Genomic DNA, 19,118 nt, shown 5'->3' with positions numbered 1-19,118 from the left:
CTACTCTGTATCAGGTGCTATATTAGGAAGTAGGAACATAACAGTAAGCAATCCTCCAGTTGTCAGCTACTGATAAGAGTCCCTTCAGAAGCATCTGTCCTCTTTCGCCTTACTCAACATGTTCATCTGAAATAAACTTTAATCATCTTCTACCACAAAAACCTTCCACTCCTATCCAGTTTTCCCCATATCATTATCACTTATATACAGTTGTCCAAAGCAAAAAGAAATCACCTGCATTATTCTTTCTCTCACTCTCCACTGGAATCCAATCCACGAAAGTTATATTGGCTCAAACTTCAAAATATATCCCAAGTCTAACTTCTTCTCCAGGTGGGACTTTTAGAGAGTTCTTAAAATTCCAATGCCAAGCATATACTGGACACTCAATAAAAATTTCTAGAATGTTATATGACAAAACCCTATCATGGGTTTAATTAAATACAGCAAAGCACAAAGACGAAAGTGGATGATAGGACTTGCTTACTAATTGATAAGTAAATATCAACTGTAGCAGCTGGCTTCCAAGATAACCCAATTAATTTCTCCTACTGGGTATTTACACCCTTGTACACTTGTACACTGTACCTGGGTTAGTCTGTGTGGCCCATGGCATACAGCAGAAGTGATGGCATGCCAGGTCTGAGATTAGCTTATAAAAAACCTGCAGTTTCTATCTTAGGTTCTCTCTCACGGATCTCTGTGTGCTCTAGGGGAAAGCAGCTGCCATGGACCAAGCAACCCTACAGGGAAGTCTACACGGCAAACAAACGAAGCCTCTAGCCAACAACAAGCAAAGGAAGGAGGGCTACTAACAACCACGTGAGTGAACTTGGGGGTGGATACTCCAACTCTAAGAAAGACCAAACCTGACGGCAGCCTTGGTTGATAACTTGAACAGCTCTCCTGAAAGAACTGGAGCCAAAACTACATAGCTAAACCACTTCCAGATTCCTGACTTTCAGAAATTACGTGCAAAGTGAATCATTAGCTCTTTTATTAAACTGTTAAGCTGTGGGGTAATTTCTTACACAGCAATGGATAACTAATACAGAATCTGACTTTTTTAATCTAAAGAAAATATTTAATGGAATATTTAAGTTTTGAAAATTTATGTATTTGTATTTATAGCACTGCTTGCATTCAGGACTCAGAAGTTTACTCTTGGGCTTCAGGCAAGCTGTTTTATGTCACTGCTAACCTACTTAAACTAACTCTTAGCATAATCACTCTCTGGACATTTCACTCCATTTTGCCACTTAATCATGTGAAGGAAACCAGATTCTCCCTGTCAGCAAGATTCGTATAAATCCCACTTAATAAGTAAGACAGATAGAAAAAGTAGAAGTTGTGAGTCTGTTCTACCTGATCTTTCATACTAACATGCATCTAAAGCAAGAGCGAATGTCCCCAGAGAGTAAAGGACTTCAAGGCTGTCAGGTCAAGGTACTCCTAAAAGAGATTCTGATTATCCAAGTAAGTACAAGGTCTCCAGTGCTAGTAGAAAAGTTAACAATAGGGGAAGTGGAAGACAGGAATTGCTATTGTTTTCTGGGCATTTTAAGAAACATTATTGGCCCTACATTACAGGAAATGTTTTTGTACTATCCTAAGCCAAATCATTATAAGACCATTTTACCCTGCAAAAGGAAATTAGAATACAAAACACAAAATTATGGGCAGGCCTTAACCTGACAGTTCTTTCCCATTTAACTTCACTACTTCTTTAACACCGAAATTTTTCAGGATTCTTTCGCTAATATATATGCTGGCTGAGCCATGATCATGACTTTAGTTCTCTCTCTGCTTACTCCTAAACCTATTAATACATTTCTGACTATAACTACTCTTTCAAATTCCAGATCCAGCGCTTCCAACTAAACTCCTCAGATCTCCGCATATATATGTGGCAAGTATCTCAAATGCTAACATGTTCAAATATTAACATGAATGTATTACCTTCACCACCAATCAGCTAAGACTTCTTCAATATCCTCTTTGGTTAACTGTTAGCAACCACCTAACTGCCCACAGAACAAGTCTTAGAATTACCCTGCACTTATCCTTTTGATTCATGCTGTTAATTTTAATATATTTACACTTTCATATTTAAAACTGGTTTCTTATAGACAGCAAAGAGCTGGGTTTTGTTTTTTATCCATTCTGAGAATCTCTGCCTTTTAATTGGAGTTTGGACTATTTACATTTAATGTAGTCATTGACATGGTTAGTTTAAATTCTATATCTATTTGTCCCATCTGTTCTTTATTGCCTTTGGACAAATGTGCAAAAGCAAATCAATGGAAAACGGATGAATCTTGACCTAAATCTCAAATTTGTAAAAATAAACTGGAAATGGATGACCTAAATATTAAATGTGAAGCTATCAAACTTTTAAAGCATAAGGGAAAACTGTGGCAATCTAGAGTTCTTAAGACTTGACAACAAAAGCATGATCCACAAAATTAAAAACTGATAAACAGCACTTTCATCAAAATTTAAAATTTTTGCCTTGAGAAAGACCACATGAAGAGAAGAGTCTACAGAAACTTTAAGGAATTATTTATAAGCCACATATCCAACAAAAGACTAGAATCTAGAATATATAAAGAACTCTCAATGGTAAACAAACAAACAAACAAACCCACAAACAAGTCAATTAGAAAATGGGCAAAGACCTGAAGAGATACTTCGCCAGAGAGAAAACACAGATTACAAGTAAACAGAAAAAGATATTCAACACTATTAGCCATCATCCTGATGGGCAATGTAAATTATAATGTCAATGAGCTATCCTTACATGATCAGAATGGCTAAAAGAAAACTGAGACAATACCAAAAAATGGCAAGGATGCAAAGAAACTGGATCACCCATGCATTGTTGATGGTGATTCAAAATGGTACAACTGCTCTGGAAAATATCTGGGAGTCCATACAACACAGTAATTACATGACTTTGCAGTTGCACTCTTTGAGTATTTATCCAAAACAGTGAAAACTCATGTTTATATAAAACCTGTACACAAATGTTTATGGCAGCCTTACTTGTAATAGTCCAAAAGCAGAATCAGCCCAGATATTCTCTAATATGTGTACAGTTAAAGAAACTGCAGTACATACTATGAAATATCAGCAATAAAAAGTATGAACTATTGATATATATAATATCCTAAATGAATCTCCAGAGAATCTGGCTGAGAAGAAAGATAATCCTATTTTATTTCATTTATATAACATTTTGAAATAAGAAAAATTTTAGAAATAAAGGACAGATTAATAATGGCCAGGAGTTAGGGCAGGTGTGGTCAGGCTGGAGAAATATGCATATAGTTCCTTGAGTGATGGAAGTGTTCAGTTTCTTGTCTGTGAGGGTGATTATGTGAATCAGCACATTGTCCCCAGACAGGCTGCCAGGTAACTCTTAGTTGAGGGCATTATGGTTAGTGAAATAAGTCAGACAAAGACAAATACAGTCAGTCTTCCATATCAGGGGATGTGGAACCTGCGGATATAGATGGCTGATAGGGCTATGCCGTTTTATATAAGGGACTTGAGCATCCACAGATTTTGGTATCTGCAGGAGTGCTGAAGCCAATCCCTTGCAGACAACAAGGGTCGACTCTACAGTACAATCTCACTTATACGTGGACTAAAAAAAGAGCTCATAGACACAGAGAACAGACTGAGGGTTGCCAGAGGCAGGGGGTGGGCAAAAAGGGGGAAGAGGGTCAAAAAGTAAAAACTTCTAGTTATAAAATAGTCATGATAGAAGATACAGCAGGGTGAGTATAGTTAATAACACTACAGTGCATATTTGAAAGTTGCTAACAGAGTAAATCTTAAAAGTTCTTATCACAAGAAAAAAATTCTAACTACATTTGGTGATGAGTGACTTACTGTGGTGACCATTTCACAATATATACAAATATTGAATCATTACGTTAGATACCTGAAACTAATATACTGATAGGTCAACTGCATCTCAATTAAAAAACATTTTTTAACCTGGAAAATTATAAACAGATAATTAGAATAGTAGAGTTATATCATCTGTTCACTTTTAAGCTTTTTCTATTTCTCTTATTATTGCTAAGAACCTTAATAATATCTTTCCTACATTATAAATAAAAAATGTATTCCTAAAAAAACCTTAAACCTCACAGAATGATATCACATGTGTTTAGAAAGTAGCAGAGTTTAGTCAGAGAAAACTGAAGTCATGATTCCAGGTACAAGTAGGGATGGATAATGGTCATATGTCAGAAAATGACAGTAAGGCCAAGACTTGACTGTAAAGGACAGACATGGTAACCAGAATCTGAAGGTAGATTCAAACTTAGGGTACTATGTTATCAAGTAAAAAAAGACAAGTGGGATAGAACTACCTTTAAGATCCCAGATGCTCATTCAACCATACATAGGATAATTAACAGAAGTCAAGAAAGCTGACCTAGTTGTGCCTACTTCAAAACATACAAACAAACAAAAGCACAACGTTAAAGTTGAGTCAAACTTATTTAATATCTTACTGAGGACTGCAGGCTGGAAGAGGTAACAGAGGAGGTCGGTATATATGTGCATTCGGTGAAGGTGAATCTTGCAACCAAGCACCCATCTGGGTAGAAGGTTAATGGTGTCAGTGCTTTTCTAAGCATGGAGAGATGCAAGAATCCAGGTTCATAAACAATTTCTCCTGAAAATGCCTATAGGAAGGCCTCTTCTGCCAGTTTTCCCAGAGCACATTCTGCCCTGAGCTCCTTTCAGGGGGTGCTAAAGGTCAGTGACCGCACTGACCAAGGACTCAATTCTTGCAGAAACTGGTGGCAAGAGGCGTTTTTTAGTTGGCATTTGTATCAACAAGTCAATACAGGTTGTCAAATGGCACTGCTTTATTGGAAACCTGAACTCAGCGGAAGAAAATTCAGTCCCTTGAGGTAATAGGGTACTAGCCAAAGCACCAAGGGAAAAAGATACAATAACAACTGCACAGGGACACAGAAGTCAGGGTATATCTGACCTGAAACGGAACTACTGACCGGGGGCTCTTCTGACAGTTAAGTCTCCTAGAAGCATTTAGCTTGAAGAACACTTTCAAGTAGCCAAAACCAAAACAATATAGAGCTCCCGGTTTATGATGTGCCATGCCAAACAAAAATCAGAAGCAGACACACAGAATTTCGTCAAATTTAAACACTATCTAGAGATATCCAATTGCCACGAAAATCTTGGGGACAGGAACTTGGTGAGTAAAGTCATGGAAGATAAAGCTGGGAAATAGAGACTGAGGAGAGCTTTTTATAAGATTGTTTCTCTTAATTGTCCCTCCAACACAGCATTGTAAAGCAGTTTAAATCTTCCAGTTAAAAATAAATTTTAAAAAGACACTGTATAATAATTAAAGGGTAATTCTCTAAGACAGCTATGTGATTTATTCTTCACTTCTTTCAAGTTTTCCTTCAAGTGCCCCCCTCATCAATGAGTGCTTCCTAAAAACTCTCTACATAGAACCTCCTTTTTCCTAATAAATGTATTTTTTTTTCAGACAACTTATCACCATATGTCCTACCCTTCCTATAATTCTCTACTAGAACCTCCTTTTTCCTAATAAATGTAGGTTTTTTTTTCCCAGAGAACTTATTACCATATGTCCAACCATACAACTGTTTGCTTATTGATTGCCTGTATTCCCACAGTAAAATATAAGCCCAGGAATTCTCTTTCATTTGCTGCTATACTCCCAACACCTAGAAGAGCTCTTGGCACACAGTTTGCACCCAGTAAATATCTGTTCCTGAATAAACAAATAAATACAGCATACCAGAGATAAAGATAGCATAACCAGGAAAAACAATTTAAATGTGCTTATCCTTTCCCTATCCATATAACCAGGACAACAATCCAGCAATCTTTCTCTTGTTTTGATCAGCCTGCAGCAGTTCGTTTTTGTCTAACTGAAAACAACAACAAAAACAAAAGGTTTGGCTTTAAAGGGGGCCCTTTTGTAGTCAGTCCTTCCGGTCTTTTGTTTGTAACCTTTCTGAGGCAGCACTGGTAACAGCTGGTATTGACAGGAAGTCCTCAAAATTCCCAAGAATGTGAAATCAGTTGATTAAAATGAACATACTGGCAAACCAATAAAAAGAAGTGACCATGACAATTTTGTTCTGGGAATGGATTACTAGTGGCTTAGAATCTTAGTGATTAATTCTTCCATGTGCCTTTGCATTTAATATATGTTAAAGAGAAAATCTTTTCCTTTGAATTTTGGCTTGGTTAGGCTAGGTTAAAAGCAAAACATCTACATCAATGCTTAAAGTCAAAGGTATTTCTGCTTTTAAATGTATTTGCAATCGTGTTCACAGTATTAGATCTTAAAAGTATGTCATTCGTTAAAAAAAGGAAAGAAAGAAATGAAATGTATATACTCATTGCCCTTCTAGGAATTTAGAATGAAACTAGTTATGAGGCATCCTTCAGAGAACTGAGGAGACAATCACTCAAAATATCTTCTGTGTTTTTGGTTGAGAAAGACGTGACCATACTAGTGAGACTACTGCTGTTCTTGTTGCTCTAGTCACTAAGTCACATCCCACTCTCTTGCGACCCCATGGACTACACGCAGACATTATTACCGGACCTGGCTCTAGTCATCAAGTCCTGAAATTTGAAGCTCATTCAGCTTTAAAGGCTAGCCTTCTCTAGACAGCATCTGCTCTGGAGGCCCTTTAACTGGCTTGATTGACTCTCGTCTCCATATTGCTTTTGTATTGCATACAAAAGCTGCCGTTATACTCTATATTACAAGTATTTCCGTGTTTTTTTAAACCTAATTCAGTTATATGAATATATTTTAAAAGTGAGACACTTTAAGTATCATGGAAGTACAGAAGAGGAATTGATGAGATCAAAAGGTCTCCACAGAAAAACAGGATAAAGTTTTAAGAGGGGCAGATGAAGGAATGGGGAAGGAATGGGGAGCAGGAAGATAGGAAAAAACGAGGAAGGGAACAACTCAAGTGTTAACAGTGATAAACATGCTCACTCAAGTAAAGTCTTACACCACATTCTTGCTTCTCTTTACTTCATCTCTTTGCTTGAACCTGCTACAACCATCATTCTTTACACTTTTACTTTGTTATAAATCACCATCCATTAGCTTTTAAATCTTTCTTCTAATCCCACCCATCCCTACAAGCTGGTTGCACCGTCTGAACTTGTGTAGATGACTCTCGCTCCAGTAAAGAGTAACATAAAGTGTTCTGTGTCTGCAGTAATAACAGAAAGGTAAATCATTTTCAAATGATATCAATTATCACAAATTTAATAAATGTCCCTGTTAGGTGAAAATATTTTTTATATAAAACAAACATATTCTATCAACATATGTTATAAATGTTCTTTTTTCAAAGTGAGGAAGTTTTGCTTCTAAATCTAAATAGAAACTTTATCGCGGAAAAATCTAAAATGAGAAAACTTTGGCTTTTTCATAGGTGTAAATTTGAGATGGAAAAGGACCCTGACGAATCACTTCTCATCAAGGCAAACATTTCTTGTATTCAAATGAATAAAATAAATTTAGAATGTTTTTCTTACATTTAAAAACTTCACTGTTTCACACTCTCTTTTAAACTTGAATATATTTATTTCACATACTTTCTCATTCAATTTTTTGCATATATTTGGACTATCTTAATCTTCCAACAAATAATATATTTTCCCAAAACCAAAATTTGACATTGGGCGGTTTTCCCAAATTGAGAGCCAACAAGAAATGGCATACCTTCTACCATTAGATCATGATTTGAAGTGGTTCATGTGTAAAGATTCACAATGTATTTCTGAGATAAAGCAAATTTCTTTCTTTGACACCCTGGAATGTTTTCTTTCACTTAATGAAAACTACGCAATCTACTTTATTTTCCTTTTCTCCCTTGTGCCAAATGCAGCAGCTCCCCCTTGCCTAGATTTTTCTGCCCTTCCCATTCTTCTCTTTCCCATGGTGTATTCTTTTTTATTGTTCTACTAATGTGTTCAAAAATTTATGTTTTAATATTTTTATTTTTTGCTTTTTGCAAACATTTATTGCATTCAAAAGGAATAATTTTTAGAATAATGGATATGACTAATATTCAGAATAATTTCTCTCACATTTCTCACATTTAAAAACTTTTAACTGTGCCACACCAACTCCCTTTTTAAACTTTTAAAATGTAGGTATAATTTACATAAAATAAAAATCCTAAATATTTAGTTCCATCAGTTTTGACAGTTTTAAAATTATAACCTGCTTTAAGTCCTTTCTGGATGAAATGAAAGGTATAAATGAATAAATAATTAGTTGATTCATTCATAACTTGGTCTATGACTACCTGGCAGGGTAAACTGGTAGGACTGGAAATAAGACGAGTAAGACACTACAACAACCATATAGATAAGAGCAGCGTGGTCAGTTTAAGAAGACAGCAGTGAGAATAAAGAAGGTACAAGATAAAACTTATATTACTATCAAGGCTAGAAATAACCAATATGAAAAAACAGAAAGGAAGAATAGCTGAGGAGCCTGCTTTACACATTGTATGTTTATAGCGGTGTTCAAGAAAGCCTATTTTGAATCAGGCATGAAAAAGTAGAAGACCCCCTGGAGAAGGAAAGGGCAACCCACTCCAGAATTCTAGCCTGGGAAATCCCATAGACAGAGGAGCCTAGCGGGCTACATATAGTCCACAGGGTCACAAAAGAGTCAGATATGACTTAGCAACTAAACAACAACATGAAAAAGTCAGATTTCTTGCCTTCTCACAGCCACAGTTATAGCAGAAATTCAGTAAAGAACTCAAAAGTTACTCAAATCCTTACACTTATAAGTTAATAGAATTCCCTCAAACTGATAACCAAAAAATAGTTATACAACTAAAACACAACTATATCATTACTAGAGTGATAAATAAAATATATACTTTGAAGGCTAGCTACTGACCTGACTTATTCATAAAATAAAAATTTGAAAAGTGACGAGAAAAGTGAAAGGTAATAAGATTCATAAAATTTCAAATCAGCTCTTAAAAAACCCATATAAGAAACCGATATATTCCCAGATTTAACTTTGAGAAGTATGTTGTTGTTCAGTTGCCCAGTTGTGCCCAACTCTTTGCTACGCCACGGACTGCAGCACACCAGGCCTCCCTTCAGAAGTATACAGATCTCATAATAAACTGTATCAAATACAAAAGCATCTATTAAATATACTTGAGTACTTAGATTTATTTAACTGCCTTTGTAAGTAGTTATTTCACAATTTTCATATCTTAATCTAAGGAAATTTAAAGTTATCTAATTTCACTTTGGTTCCTTAACTAGAAGTCAAATTAAATATTTTGAAACATCTAGCATTCAATGATTTTCCCATTCAAACAGTCATTCTGCTGTTGCTCTTCCTCAGTAGAAACAATTCTCAATAAGTACCAGTTTATCAGTATAATTCATGCTTTGGTAAACATGTGAGTATCTACTAAGGGCCAACCACTGTGTAAAACTTGGAAATACAAACATATACTAATATACTGATAATAACAGAAAGTTTATTTCAATGAATAGTGATCTATCCATTTTTAAGCAAATGAAACATGAAAAAACTACAAATGAACAGTTAACTGAATATTAAGTCAAGTGAATAACATCAATACGTGGAAGAATATTCCAATGTCTCATTAGTTTATTTTATGGGACAATGCCATATTCAAAATGAAAGTAAAAGTAAACAAGATCAGGGCATATAACTGATTATATTTCATTATTTAATGATATACCTAAAGAGATTGTCAATTTGAAAGTAGATTACTGAGAAACTCTAACAGAAATTCTTCCCCAATGAAAATACAAACTTATTAACTACTCTCCTTATTACTGTTCACTCTAAGTTTCCACCTGTCTTCTTTTATGAACACATACTGCCTCTCTTCCATACCAATGTGATACAAAGAAATTCAGCCTTCTAAAGTTTTAAGTTTATTGAGTGCAAGTAACATTTTGTGTGTCACTTGATTATAAATTACCTCGTCAAAACAACGAAAACAGACTATAATTCAGGGGGTATTCATCAACAAACAACAAGAGTTGCTGATCTTGGTGAGAGTGCAGTCCAAATTAAAAAGGTTAAAAGTCAGCATAAAACATACCGCAAAACATCAGTTTTAAGTTAGCTACATAATTCATGAAAGAAACATAAACTGCTCTTAAATGTCCTTCACTCATACCCTAAAGGAAGAACTTCAGCCCAAATGGAACCAAACTAGAAAACAATACCAATATAATACAACTAGATGTAGCCTTCTCTGAAAAATGGTAATGTAAAATAAGAAAATGTATCCATAGGTGGAGATATCATCACTCCTTGAGGAAGTGACATCTATATTCAACTACCTCTTTCCCACATATACTTTCTTCTGATTTCTTTGGGCTTTAAAAATGAGTACACTTTAAATATATAGTGAGAAAACACTCACAAGAGCTTTCAAATGAAAACAAAATCTGACCCATAGCCCAATATATAGTTAATGTCATAATAAATGGGGTAGAGGGAGGGCTGGTGGGGGTGGGGGGGCAAGTGCTTAAAATAAAATTCTGAACCTAAAATTTAGCCAAGTAGTGTAACTTTTATTTTCCAAAATTTTTTTCAAGCAATATAGGGAAAAAATATATTTGTTTACAAAGATGCAATTTTGTTCTGTAAGATTAATACTACTACACCAAACAGAAACATTTTTAAATTTATTCTTCAGTAAAAGTGATTATTAAAAAAAAATGGAAGTGCTATAAAATATTAATTTAATTTTATAGAAAAGAGGAAAGAATGTAAGAAAATTGTTTATGAAAAAGTAAAGAGATTCAGGATTGGAGCCATTCACAACCATGGCAATTAAATTAAATCCTGAGGAGCAATTACGGAAAACAGAAGCCAAGGGTGGCAAAATTTGGGTCTCTCAATTCAAATCCTTTTTACGACTAAAGATGAAATTTCTCTTTTACAGCCAATAGATTTTTTAACGTTATATTAAGTTACCACCAACAGTTTCAATTTATAAATATACCTACACATTTTAGTTCCCCTCAGCCCCCAAAAAGTCTAATCCCAAACACAGGAGGAATCACATACAGATTTTTTCCCTCTCTCTTGATTACTACCAAAAAGAAAGAAAGAATTAAAAAAAAAAAAAACCTCCTCGAGAGGGTAGCCAACATTCCAGAAGGCATTTCCGCAAAAAAGGAGTTAAAGGGCAGACTGCTCAATTAAACAGTCAGAGGCCCTTTGCAAGCCTCCTAGGTATATCCCCAGCAGATATGGTATCAGATTAAAGGAACTGCAAACAAACTGGGCTGAAACCTTTCTTTGTTCAAGCCCAGCCTCTTCTTCCTGTGATGTCATATTACAAATCAAGCAAGCCTCTCTTTTTCTCTTCAGAGAAAGCTCGTCTCACGACACAGCTGGCAACTGAGGAAAGGCCTCCGAGTCAGCAGGAGCGAACACGCTTAGGAATTTATTTCGGAACCTTTGAAAGACTCCTCTGCTTACCCCTATCTGGGATCCACTGCAGGAATACCGAAAAGGAAAACTTCATTTAAAAGATGTAAGAAATAAGTGAGATTGAACTGGGAATGTTTAAGTCTCAGAAACTTTGCACTGAAAAGCAAAATGTGATTGCTAACTTCAGCTTAAACACTCTGCAGCATAAAGAAACTTTCATTTTGGAATATTCATCTTGACCACGGAAATCGAAGTTTACAGGATGAGGAGTTTTACTCCATGTCAGAACACAGTTTTTATTTAAACTTTATAATCCAATGGATTGGCTTCATAGTGTTTTTAATACGAAGCCCTGGGATCACAGATCTTCTGGAGACTTGAAAATGAAAATCTTTTCTTATTGAAGAATCAAGTGGAAACTTTATGGCAACAAACTTCATGTTTCTTTTGGAAGAAAAAGAAATATTTGTAAAATCTTGCAAAGATCCAAAGGATTTGCAAATACACTGGAGGTTACAAAGTAACCACGATCTGAATATCAAAGGAGACTGTTGCTGACCAAAGGACTTCAACACTGTAAACTGGACGTGCCTTTAGAATGGTAAGCAATAACAGCTCTGACTGCATATATAATGACTCCTTTAAGTACACCTTGTATGGGTGCATGTTCAGTATGGTGTTTGTGCTTGGGTTAATATCCAACTGTGTCGCCATATATATTTTCATCTGTACTCTCAAAGTGCGGAATGAAACAACAACATACATGATTAACTTGGCAATGTCAGACTTGCTTTTCGTTTTTACTTTACCCTTCAGGATATTTTACTTTGCAACAAGGAACTGGCCCTTTGGGGATTTACTTTGTAAGATTTCAGTGATGTTCTTTTATACCAACATGTATGGAAGCATTCTGTTCTTAACCTGTATTAGTGCTGATCGGTTTCTGGCCATCGTCTACCCATTTAAGTCGAAGACGCTGAGAACCAAACGAAATGCAAAAATCGTTTGTATTGCTGTGTGGTTAACTGTGATGGGAGGAAGTGCACCAGCAGTTTTTGTTCCATCTCCGGGTAACAATACTTCAGCAACCTGCTTTGAAAATTTTCCAGCAGCTACATGGAAAACCTTTCTCTCAAGGATTGTAATCTTCATAGAAATAGTGGGGTTTTTTATTCCTCTCATTTTAAACGTAACTTGTTCTAGTATGGTGCTGAGAACTTTAAATAAACCTGTAACATTAAGTAGAAGTAAAATAAATAAAACTAAGGTTTTAAGAATGATATTTGTACATTTGGTTATATTCTGTTTCTGCTTCGTGCCTTACAATATCAACCTTATTTTATATTCTCTTATGAGAACACAGACGTTTGTCAATTGCTCAGCGGCAATAGCAGTAAGGACCATGTACCCAATCACTCTCTGCATTGCTGTTTTAAACTGTTGCTTTGACCCTATCATTTACTACTTCACGTCGGACACGATTCAAAATTCGATAAAAATGAAAAACTGGTCCAGCAGGAGAAGTGACTCCAGATTCTCTGAAGTTCAAGGCACAGAAAACTTTATTCAACATAACCTACAGATGTTGAAAAATAAGATATCTGACAATGAATCTACAATATAAGCTGTCTGAAATAAGAACACCAGGACTTTACTGGGACAGAACCCCCAAGGTCCTTCAACTGTGAAAACTGTTTTCCTGGACAACAATTTTTCCACCTCAGAAAGAAAATAAACATGTGGACATTTAAAAGTTTTTAGTATTGAAAAAGTATTTGACGTGTTAAGCATTAAAATGTATTCTGTTCTTGTATACACTCAGTTTTATTTTTCTGAGCCACTTTGATTTGTACCTTTCTCTTCATTAGAAAAAAAAACCTCTAGAAAAGTTGTTCAAAATATAAAAGTAATCATGATTTAAGTCATGTGATAACCATCTGTATGGTCTTTGAATATCAGTGATTTTATACTAAATATTTAACAAATATTAAAATTTTCATTTAAGTGTTTAATACCTTTATTCAGTATACATCTAATTTTGATTTCAGTCTTAATTGAATCTCTAATCATGTTTCTTAAACTATAATAACATAAATGAGAACGAGTTATTTAAAGAATCCATAAGTGTCTTTAGAGTATTTTTCAAAAAGACAGTAAAAATGTCTTCTGTAGAATGACATACTGACACTATTTGAGGACGTCGAGCAGTTACACTTACAGATAATATTTAGGATTTTGTCTTGGTATGCAATTTGTAAAAAGCAGAGACTGTATATATAGAATAGTATACTTTAAAATTACACTTTTGGTTCATTTTCTGCATTTAACAGCACTCAATTTAAAAACAATGTATGTTGTGGAAACTAACAAAATGTTATTTTGCTAAGTAAATTTAAAAAAATACTACTACAGGTATATTTTAAAGGCATATTTATGTCACAATAAGTAACTTGTTTTTCAAGTATTTTAGATCAGAGAAATAACATATAATACTTGACACTTAGTGATCAGTACATATGTTTTGATTATTTAAGCCAAACAAATTTTTAAATATCTAGAAATTTGTATTTTCCCTTTATAGTCAATTAGTACTTTTTTCCATATAGAATTTTAGGTTTACAATCATTATCTTTCTGAACTTTTGAGGCCTTGATCCATCTTTCTTTAAATTGCAAGGCTGTTAAGTCAAATATTGAATAGCTGAACAATATTACTGCAGGTAGACAAGATGTTATTGTATGTCAAAATAACTTGTGAAGTAAGGACACAGGTCCTTCCATAAAAAGCAGCAAAACTAGAGGGTCAAATAACTAAGTACAATTACATTTTCATTTTACTAAACATAAATAAGGTATCGCGTTAAGCTAAAATTTAGATATGAAGCACTATCTACACTGAAACGCTTTCATTTTCCAACATATCTTTTATTCCCCAAATTCAAGCAGTTTTCCAAAGTTAACTAAAAAAATTATTTATTAGCATTCAATCTATCTGACTTTCACATTTTCAATCTTTCAAGTCCTGAATACAAATTTGGATAAACAAAACACTCTTTGTTTTAAGGTTTAAGTTTGAATTTTGCTGTTCTCTGGGTTTGAGCTGCAATGGTTTCAAATAAATCACAGAAGTAAGCTCATTTCAAAACTCATTTCAAAAAAAATAACAGTGGAGGATTTTCTTGCTAGTAAGTGATAGTCTCCTTTAAATGAACCTAACACAAAATAAATCCTTTAAAAAGGAAACTAGTGAAGAAATTAAACATAGCTCTTTATATCCCAAGAGAAGTATATATGTTGTAAAGATGTTTTCTTCAATTGACCCTGAAGTGCCTTTATTTGATACCATTCTTCAGGAAAAAAAAAAAAAAATATATATATATATATATATATATATATATATATATATATTTAGCACTCTAAACATATATTTTTGAGCTGGAAAGCAACTAACAATTTAATAATACAGAAGAAAGGTGTAGAGTTTGTAACAGATTTCAAAGAAGTTTTCTTGGATTAAGTATCTGAGCAAGAATTCAAAAGCATGGATATTACTTTAAAATATAAGCAAAAATAGTCATCAGATAGTTGTTACTACTGGAGAAATTTTTGTTGCCTGCTTGTCAACAGGAAGATGAATCAAAAAATTTATAAGATTCTTCTTGAATACATAACAGGCAAACATTAGTTTTCCTCAACTACAACTTCAAATCCTAGGTAAATCTTAACTACAGGGACAAAGAGGGTACAAAAGTTATTTTTCTCTGCTGGTTTTGCATTTTTAAGTAAATTATACATTCAGAGGGTTATCTCTTTCCCTTTTACCCAGAAAATCTGTATTAAGAAAACTCAGAATTTACTTTTTGTTTCCTTAGAATGACAATACTAGCCCCTCCCTCCCCCAAAACTGCCCACTGTTTTTTACATCTTTATAAAAGAGTAGATGATTTACCTAATCTTCCTTTCTGTATTATAGTAAAAGAAGTAAGATGAAAAGTTTTCAAGTGTGTAAAACCACTTTCCAGCATCCTAAGGATTTCGAACTTAGAAGTGATCTTTTCTAAGAAAATCAACCAAGTAGCTAGTTTACCAAAAGAATGTATGAAAATATATGTATTATATCCACAGAAAATTAAAAGGAACTTAAGGCATTACTTTATCAAGGAGTTTTATCTTCATATCCTACATTTAAAATCCCGAGAGTCAACCTGACGTATAAACCTTAATTATGGGATTGGCATTTAAAGAATTAGTGACTCATTTGAGGAATAGAAAATGGAACATCAGCAAATTTCATAAACCCAACTGAGAAACATTTAACTTATAACTGGTATGCAGCTAGCAAGAAACTGAGGCAACTGCAATTTTAGACCTCTGATGAACAAGGTACCCAGTCTTCCGTCACTGTACTAAGTTACTCCTGCCCTGCGGACTGATCTTTACTATCTCCCAACACTCAAGAACTTTTTAATACCTGCATGCCACATCCAACCCCAGATATCACAAATGAGGGAAGATATGACCCTTATATATATAACATTTTATAAATAGTGCCTACTAGTAGATGAATCTTAAGGAAATCCTAAGGGAAATTATTTTTTAGAAGTTCTTTTGAGCTGTCCTGAAAACCAAATAATCCATTTATAATAAGACTTCTAAAAAATAAACTCCAAGATTAAAAGAATGAATGGATAAATGTAAAGACACAGAACATACTTAAATCAACCAGAGTATTTAATGATCAACAATATTCCTTAAATAGCAACATTTTCCAGAGGTCAACATTACACTATCCTAAAATCACTAGTTCTTAAATTTCTTTTATCTCTTTCTTCATTTTTTTCATGACGTCTGCTACCAATTTTTTTGACAGTCAATTTTATAAAAGTACAAAGAATATCACCTAAACAGGGCAATAATCCAGGATAATAAAAGAATATGAAATTAACTCCAGGCAAACTTTTCTAACAAGTCTTTCTCCTTCCATCTCTTAAAAAGATTTATTTCAGTAACTCCTTAAAGGGGAACAAAATTACCAGTGCTAAAAGCAGTGGCCAAAACAGAATTCAAGATACAGGACCCCAGAAGTAGAGATAATTCACAAATTTAATGAATGGTTTTCAAACTCAACATTTGCTTTACTTATATAGATTCAACCAATACTTTTTGAAAATAATTGGAATATTTGTGGCCAGCAGGAATGTGAAAATATATTCCACATCACTAATTAAAACAACAATGAGATATTACTTCATACCTGTTAGAAGGACTATTCTCAAGAAGAGAAGGACTAACAGTGTTGGTGAGTATAAGAAGAAAAGAGAACCCTCCCACAGTGCTGGTGGGAATGTAGCTTGGTACAGCTATGGGAAGCAGCATGAGATGCCTCAAAAAATTATGAATAGAACCACCATATGATCTAGCTGTTTCGCTTCTGAGTATTTATTTGAAGAATATGAAAACATTAACTAGAAAAGATACACACATTCCTATGGTCATTGTACCATTATTTTTAATAGCCAAGATATGGAAACCACCTAACAGCCCATCATCAGATGAATGAATAAAGAGTCTGTTATATATCTGTTAAAAAAACCTTGCCATTTTCAACAACATGGATAGATAGATCCAGGAGGCATTATGCTAAATGAAATAAGTCAGATGAAAAAAAGATAAATACCAAATGATTTCACTTGTGTAGAATCTAAAAAACAAAACGAATTAAAAAAACAAAAACGTGTAGATACTGAGAACAGATAGTGATTACTAGAACCAAAGGGCTGAGGGGTAGGTGAATTGGTGAAGGGCATCTATTGCATGGTGATCAATGGTTTTTGGTGATGATCTCTTCGTAGTGTATACAGCTGTCAGACTGCAGTGGTACACACATGAAATTTATATAATGTTATATACCAATTTTACCTAAATAAAAATAGGAATAACCTATGGAAATGAAATACAATGAGAAACAAATACGTGCTTTTATGGCCAAGTTACAGTTATTAGTCATAGGGTGAATGTGTTGAGTTTCATTATCTTCCTATCAAAATGACTGCTGGGAAATTCATAATTTAAAACTGAAAGAGTCCAGGGGTCATTTATACAAATTCTTCATCTTAGGTAGAAGAAACGGAAGACGTAAAAGGCCAAGTAACTTCATAAGGTCACATAACAAGTTAAGGTAGAGTCAGGTAATTTTTTTTTTTTTTTTTTACTTGTCTACTCCTTTAATGGTGGTAAAGGAGTAGCAGATGCAAAGGCCTCCTTGGAGAGAACCTGGTATGTTGAAAAGATTAAACCAAATCCACAGGGTCTGGAGATGGGAGGGCTGAGATCCCTCATAAGCCATGATACAGCCACGGCAAGCTCTGAGGTGGGGGGCGCGCTGAAGGATTCCAAGTAGAAGGAAAGGCACGAGCGTGCATTTCGAAAAACCCCCATCCCTCTGATTATAGTGAAGAGATGCATTTAACTTCAGGAAAAAGAAAAAAAACAGTCACAATAGGAGCTATATTTATTTCATTTAAATTTAAAGAGATTCTCTTCTCCTTCATTTTGGTTATGTCCTTTCCCCCTTATTAAAATGCTTTCTTTTTGAAATGATGGTGATGATGAGTAGGAAGACTATTTTAATGTGTGTTACTTGGGAAAATTAAGTTAGCAGCCCTGTGGAGAAATTGATAACATTCATATACTGCTGGTGGGAAACAAAATGGTGTAACGCTAATGGGTGGGAATTTGGTGCACACACACGCACACGCACACACACACAGTCGCTCACTCCTATCCTCTACCCCAGTGTTCTGATCTCTAGGTATTTACCTTGAAGACACACTTTCAATAATATAAAAACACATATGTGTACAGGACTTAGTCTTGCTTGAAACCGGAAAACACTGACAATCCCCTAGATGTCCAAGCGCAGAAAACTGGTTGAATAAATTACAACACATATACACATATTTACAGTGCAGTATGTTAGTCTTTGAGAATTCTTAAAGAGTATAATAAAAATCTTAAAGAGAAATTATCTGTTGTAACTTAATGGAGGCTGAAACTAAGCAAACACAATAAAAAAAAATTTTTTTTTGGAAACAGTGAGAAACAAAATACAGCTGTTTCCTATTCTAAGTTTTCTTATCATGTTCTAAATCTAGCATGTGCAGGAAGACACCAAAAATACCTTTGATATTTGTCTATTTCTGACGGTAGCAGAAAATATTAAGAACCAATATGCAAATTAATAAAGCCACATATGCAAAGGCCACTTGAATGCATTTTAAAACAGACTAGGTTGTGACAGTTTAGTTTTTAAAACATGACATAAAAATCTGGAAAAGACAGATGTCAAAAAGTTGGTTCTATTTTACAATTAAAAGTAACTGAACTTACAGTGTTTAAGAACAATTGCCCTAGAGTGGTTCGAAAATTTTATTAAACTCACTATTAACAACAGCTTCTGATTTTGCTGGAGGAATTCAGAAACTACATTAAATAGAACTGAGATCTCATAAGATACTTCTTTTTTTTGTTCCCTGCACGTCCAGATTCCAGAGTCCTTCCTCACTATTACAGTTAGGATATGACATGACACTAGTTTA

General features: G+C 34.4%; 2 protein-coding genes across 3 annotated transcripts in view; one reads left to right on the top strand and one right to left on the bottom strand.

Moving 5' to 3' along the window:
- RB1 (RB transcriptional corepressor 1) overlaps positions 1–19,118 on the bottom strand; it is a 118,708-nt gene that overhangs the window by 21,275 nt on the left and 78,315 nt on the right. The gene's annotated exons all lie outside the window — the stretch shown is intronic.
- LPAR6 (lysophosphatidic acid receptor 6) lies at positions 12,120–13,145 on the top strand. The gene has a single exon (XM_052649993.1). The coding sequence runs from the start codon at positions 12,120–12,122 to the stop codon at positions 13,143–13,145; it is 1,026 nt and encodes a 341-aa protein (XP_052505953.1).

The sequence above is a fragment of the Budorcas taxicolor genome, chromosome 12 (genome assembly GCF_023091745.1).
Source record: "Budorcas taxicolor isolate Tak-1 chromosome 12, Takin1.1, whole genome shotgun sequence".
NCBI lineage: Eukaryota > Metazoa > Chordata > Mammalia > Artiodactyla > Bovidae > Budorcas > Budorcas taxicolor.
The sequence above is the reverse complement of the archived record's forward strand: the minus strand, read 5'-3'. Positions and strand labels throughout refer to the sequence as shown.

Excerpts from the sequence above, each read along its gene's own strand:
- LPAR6 (XM_052649993.1), top strand. The coding sequence starts at position 12,120 with ATGGTAAGCAATAACAGCTCTGACTGCATATATAATGACTCCTTTAAG.